The sequence below is a fragment of the Atta cephalotes genome, assembly GCF_000143395.1.
Source record: "Atta cephalotes unplaced genomic scaffold scaffold00049, whole genome shotgun sequence".
In the NCBI taxonomy this organism is placed as follows: domain Eukaryota; kingdom Metazoa; phylum Arthropoda; class Insecta; order Hymenoptera; family Formicidae; genus Atta; species Atta cephalotes.
Genome location: NW_012130113.1, coordinates 1,868,371 through 1,874,774, shown reverse-complemented (window position 1 = coordinate 1,874,774; position 6,404 = coordinate 1,868,371). Strand labels below are relative to the sequence as shown.

Genomic DNA, 6,404 nt, shown 5'->3' with positions numbered 1-6,404 from the left:
AAATATATAATATAAATACTATCTCACGATATTCGAGATCAAGATCATTTCTTTTTCGAATTTTTTCTCTACTAAAGTTTTATTTGTCATAATATAAAAAAACAAATAAAATTAATATTTTTGAAAAATTTATATATGCTAATTAAAATAAAATTTCTTTTAATAATTCTCTATTTATACATCAAATATAATAGAGAACGTCAACACAGTCAAAGTTAGATGTTTTGACTAATATAATATATTCTTTTTAAATCAATTTATTTCAGATTGCGTACAGTTAATTTTTTGGCCTTTCAGAATCAGTCTGAAATTGATAAATCTCCTCTAAATTAACAAAACCGAAATTACAAAACCGGAAAAAACTTGTTACGAAAAATATTATCTCAGCCAGGACTTCTCGACTTTTTGTTCTCTATTTATAATTTGATTTATAATTAATTCTATTAATCTCATTATTTTTAAACTGATTTCGATTTATTTCATGCATGATCATACATAGAATTTGTTTATGATGCAGTGATTTGAATCTAAATTCAGTAACATTGATCAACCGCGTTCAGGATTTCTCCGGCAAAAAATATTTTTGACAAAATGGGTGTAAAGGTAAATATAAAAATGTTCTTTTGCACTTATTCTAGCTATAGATATAACCCTAACTATACACACTGACGTCCCAGAAACCCTAGTGCAATTTGCTAGGTCAAGATTTTTTCGTGTTTCTGAACTTTCTTTTTTTTATAAACCTATATATCTCTAAGCTTCTTAATTCTATCGACTTTTACAGATTTGTTCCTTAATCAATTCTCCATTGATTGATAAAAATTAATTTAAATATATCCATTTTTACGAAGTTACAGTAACAAATATAGATGATATCCTAGGAATCCGAGTATATTTATCAAGAATAGAAAGAAAAAGAGCTGGAATTAATATTCATTGTCAAAATCTTTAGATACAAAGCAAATTTTCAATATATTTAAAATTCTTTAAAATTATATATAATGGAGAGATATATATAAGGGAGAATATTTAATGCTTAGCAGTTGTAACGCTCAATCTTCACAGTGCTACGTACTGAAGTACTTTTTTATCAAGGCAGTAGATTCTCGAGTATATACTCAATGCATTGAAATATATGCGAGAAAATACATATTAATTAAAGTCAAATTTATCGTCAATGTATGGACCAATGTGAAACATATAACCTAATTACAGAGAGTAAAACAAGCAATTGAAAAAATTTAACTATATGCTGTTCACAGAATTTTATTGTGGAAAATGGTGTTTACAAAGGAGAAGAGACGCATCAATCGATTAAGTATAAGAGCCTTGGAGAATTAATGTGGGTTAGCATTACAAGTCATGAGGACAAAATTGCACATGTGAGTAGAAGTTTACACGTAATATTAATTTTTATTAATTTGCAGGAAGATATAACTTTTAAAGTTATAAAGTTTTACTAAAAATGAAAAAAAGTTTAAAAGTTTAGAACAATAAAGAGCAAATTAAAACTATATTTGAATTTTAACATTTTCAAAAACATTTGAAAATGTTGTTAAAATTTCAAATATAGCATTAATATGCTTTATAGCAGTAATAATATTATATGTATAACAAAAAGCAGATTAAAATTAGCTATTTCTTTATAGAAAAAAAAAATTATTATTTAAGAGTCAACGCGATTAACAATGCGCAAAGAAATTTTTATTAATAGTTAACAAATATGCATATGTACGTTTCAATTCAATTATATAGATTTTTATCAATGCAAATTACAAATGTAAGCTATTGATAATACATAAATATACCGAATGATAGCGAATAATGTCTTATAATTATGTGTGAACAACGCATGATGTCTTGTCTAATCAATTATTGCAGAAGTTAGAGTTGCGAACAAAAAAGTCCATAAATTAAAAGTATTATATATATATAAAACAGTGGTCGATTGTTAGATAAACTAATGTATAAACGCCAGTATACAATTAAAATGCCTTCCAAACAATGTATCGTCATCTGATAAGTCATCTCATATAACTATCCAAATATGAAAACACAAGTGCTGATAGTATTCAGTATAAAATAGCGTTACGCTAAATATACATAATGTAATATACAAAATATAAAAAGATGATAAAAAATTTTTTTTAAATATAATATGAAAGATAAAAAAGAGCATTGTGTTGAATACATATAATGTAATATACAAGAGATGAAATATATAAAGCTGAATATAATTAAATGCTAATTAAAATTAAATAATGTGAAATGTAAAGAATTGAATTATATCGAAAATGACAATCGAGTAATGATGTTATATTACAATATCTTAACTTACATGAGAATGATACGGAGAGATTTTTTAATATTACTGTGACAAATGAAAATGATATTAAAGCGAAATACATTTCTTAACTATGTTGGTTAAGAGTTAAAGCAATAATGACGGAAAAACAATATATAAACAAATGTTCTTATACTAATAGATCAAGAAACAACATGATTTTTCTGAAAAAATTTTTTTTTCTGAAAATTTTTCTGAAAAATAATTAAAAGGATAATTTTCATATTGTTTGTTTTAGAAAAAAATCATGTTTAAAGAAATGTAAAAGAATTACTTATGTATAATTATATATGAAATTATGTAATTGTGTATGGACAATTTTTTATACATTTTAAATTGTTTTTTTTTTAAATAAACAATGCGAAAATTATCCTTTTAATTATTTTAATGTTTTCACATTATTATTAATATTTCTATTACACTAAAAAGTAATTTTACAAAAAGAAAAAGAGATGTATAAACATGTATGGACATATTTCATGATTATACATGTTTATGAATATTTATGTATGTTTATAAATATTTATACATATTCATACATAAACAATTTTTTACCGAGATTTATTTTAATTTAAGGACTTTTTAAGTCAATGGGATACAAATCCAAAATCAAAATTGACAAATTCAAAATCATCTTCTATATAATAATTTTTGCAAAAATACAAATATTTTTCAAGTTTTGACATCCGCTATGTTAATTTTCGTTTATTAATTAATTCTTTAATTTACAATTTTATATAATAATAATATTATACAGTTGGACGCATGCACTGATGAAACGTTTACATACGCGGAGTTGCAAGATAAAGCTGTGAGATGCGCTTTATGGTTACAAAAGCAACGAATCAAATGTGGCGACGTTATTAGTGTGTGTACGAGTAATCACCCCAACTCTATAGTGCCCTGTGTTGCAGCGGCATATGTCAATGCAATCTTTAATCCATGGAACGAAGATATGGACTTACGTAAGATTTCTCGATCGTATATCAAATATTATATGTTATCTTAAATATTTTTACATATTACATTTGATTAGATAAGTGTATTTTTAATAATAATGAGCGCGAATAAAAATTTTCTATCTTACAATAATTAAACATAATTTTTTCTTATTTATTTATTGATTTATATAGTAATATTTACATAATACTTCTTTATTAATTATGAAGCATTTGTTATCAGCAACTGCATTGCACGTTTTGCAACTGACTACGCCGAAGGTAATTTTCTGCAGCGAGAAATCTGTGGGTGTCATTTTAAAAGCGATGAAAGAGAAAAATTACAATCCCATGGTGGTAATTTTCGGTAATCATGACAGCGCGATTTCATTGTCTGATATCCTGAGGAATTGTAACAATGCGGAAGCTGCAAATTTCCGATATGTTGAGCTTGACGATGTCAAGAAGACGGCATGCATCATGCATTCATCGGGCACGACGGGAATGCCAAAGGGCGTTGAATTGTCTAACCATACTATGTTACTCATGAAGGACAATAGTACCTTGGATATGACAAATGTGCCAACACTTTGGTTCTCATCTCTTTATTGGATCAGCGGAGTAATGCTGAACGTGAAAGCGATTTCGCAGGGTGCCACAGTGATCCTTTATTCACAATTCGACGAGGACATGACTTGCCAATTAATTGAAAAATATAAAGTAATGTTATTTGTCAAAATTTAATTTTTTTTAAACTTAATTTATTGCATAATTAAAATTTAAATACAATTCCTAATCTTTAAAATTTTTCTGATTTAAAAATAATGGAAAAACAAATTTTGATCTAAATAACTGCCATATTTTAGTCTGCTAATATAGATTTTTTGCTGCAAAATAATTTTTGTAAGTGATGTCAACTAATATAGGTTTTTTGCGAATTTTATAACAAAATTGAATCAATTCCTTTTAAACAAATTATATTTAATGTATAGTTAAAATAATTCATGATATATTCCTTTTTGTTATAATAATAATGTTACAAATTTGTCAAAATTGTTCATCGCTCGATGAGATAGGAATGTATCTTTAATATAAGGAGTGTATCTTTGTATGCATTTATTTTGATTTTATTGTTAAGATAAATTCCTACTCCGAGGAAATATATTATCGTAATCTTTATATCTATTTGTTACGTTGCATAATTAAATTTAAAAATACAGAAAGTATTAAAATTTAAAAATATAACATTTTTATTTATTCAGGTAGCAGTTTTGTTTCTTAGCTCGAGTATGATAAATCGATTTGTCAGAGCAGGTTACGTAAAGAAATATTCATTAAATTCTTTAAAAGTTATACTAGGTGGTGGTGCAATAATTAAGCCAAAAGTGCAGGAAGAACTAAGACATTGTTTACCACACGTTCAGATATTACAAGGTTATGGTAAATATCATTAGAATGCGATAAAATATTAATATTTAAATTTATGTTATGTATGTTGAAACAATTTTCTTGTGTTATTAGGAATGACAGAAGTCGGTGGTCTTATAACATGTCAATTACCGAATCACAAAGACGGATCTTGTGGGATAGTAGCTAAGAATGTACAAATAAAAATTATGAATCCTGAAAGCGGGAAAGTACTTGATCCGAATCAATCGGGAGAAATATGGATAAAATCTGCAAGCATGATGAATGGTTATTATAGGAATCCTGAGGCAACAAAAAGTACAATTGATGAAGAAGGTAAATATTATATGCATTATTAATTAACAATAGAAATAAAATTTACGTTCGACTCCCAAATCATTTATCTATCTTGAGAATATTATTTTAAAAAGTTAATTTTTATTTACAATTTAAAAAATTAATATTAATTTAAATCATAACATTCAAATCATTTGCAGAATATTAATAATAAGTAAGTGCAATAATTAATGCTGTAAAGTATTGTATAAGAGAAAATACAGACAATCCAAGAATCTATAATAATTGTTTCTTTATATAGAAACATTTTTTGAGATCAATCATTCTACTTGGAAACTTATGTTTGAGAAATAAAATTAGCATGACAGGAGGATTAAAAAGAAAGAAGAAAGATTAGAAAGAAAGATTAATTATAAGTTAATTAATTGACTAATGCAAACTGAATAAATTCTGTTCCATAAAAGTATATAACTAGTAATAGAAATCTAATATCACGAAAATAAACGTAGAACTCTTTCAGGGTGGCTGCATACAGGTGATATCGGTTATATTGATGAAGATGGAGAATTGTTCATTATTGATAGAATAAAGGAACTCATAAAGTATAGAGGATATCAGATCTCACCCGGAGAAATCGAGGGTGTCTTAATATCACATCCAGCAGTATTAGAAGTTGCAGTAATATCGATACCTCATGCAACAGATGACGAACATCCTCTTGCATTTATTACCAAAAAGCCTGGCGCCAAGGTACAATTTTTTATTGTGATAAGTAGAATAAAAATTTACAAAATTAAATGTATCAGTTATATATCTACATTTGTTTGTAACTAATACAAAATGCATCTAGTATATATACAATCCAAATAAGAATAATTGCGAATCCATTTTAAATATTCTAAAAAACATTGTTTAAAAAATATAGTGAATATAGTGAATATAATTCATATTTATAACGATAAAAATTTGTCTTTGCTAAACTTGTTTTTGTAGATATGTCAGACAAATATTATATGTCAGACAATGTATATTATATATTATATTTTTTTGATACAGAATAAAAAATATGATTAAATGATTGTGTTTTTGCAGGAGACGGAGCAAGACTTAATAGACTTTGTAGCAAAAAATATGATGGATCACTATAAACTTCGTGCTGGAATTATATTTTTAGATGCCTTTCCGTATACAGGTTCAGGGAAAATTGCAAGGAAAGATTTAAAAGAAATAAGTAAAAAATTATTTTAACGCACTAGTTAATTATACGTCTTAAATATATATATGTATATATATTAATGTATATATATATATATATATATATATATATATATNTATATACTCTGTCGTAGTGGTAGACTATTAATAATAGTAAGTAGTACACTACTTTATTTGTATTTAATTTTAAAATTAAAAATTAA

The 6,404-nt window shown here is 25.7% G+C and overlaps 1 protein-coding gene across 1 annotated transcript; it reads left to right on the top strand.

The window, feature by feature from the left end:
• Positions 1-1,340: 1,340 nt before the first annotated feature.
• LOC105622898 (4-coumarate--CoA ligase 1-like) lies at positions 1,341-6,234 on the top strand. Its single transcript, XM_012204307.1, has 7 exons — positions 1,341-1,382; positions 3,102-3,309; positions 3,527-4,002; positions 4,545-4,722; positions 4,804-5,025; positions 5,507-5,736; positions 6,079-6,234. The coding sequence occupies exons 1-7, from the start codon at positions 1,341-1,343 to the stop codon at positions 6,232-6,234; spliced, it is 1,512 nt and encodes a 503-aa protein (XP_012059697.1).
• Positions 6,235-6,404: the final 170 nt, after the last annotated feature.

Bases quoted from the DNA above. Each gene is read 5' to 3' on its own strand.
- LOC105622898 (XM_012204307.1), top strand. From the start codon at position 1,341: ATGTGGGTTAGCATTACAAGTCATGAGGACAAAATTGCACAT. The intron at 5,026-5,506 runs GTAAATATTATA...GAACTCTTTCAG, and splicing joins AAGTACAATTGATGAAGAAG to GGTGGCTGCATACAGGTGAT. The intron at 5,737-6,078 runs GTACAATTTTTT...GTGTTTTTGCAG, and splicing joins CCAAAAAGCCTGGCGCCAAG to GAGACGGAGCAAGACTTAAT.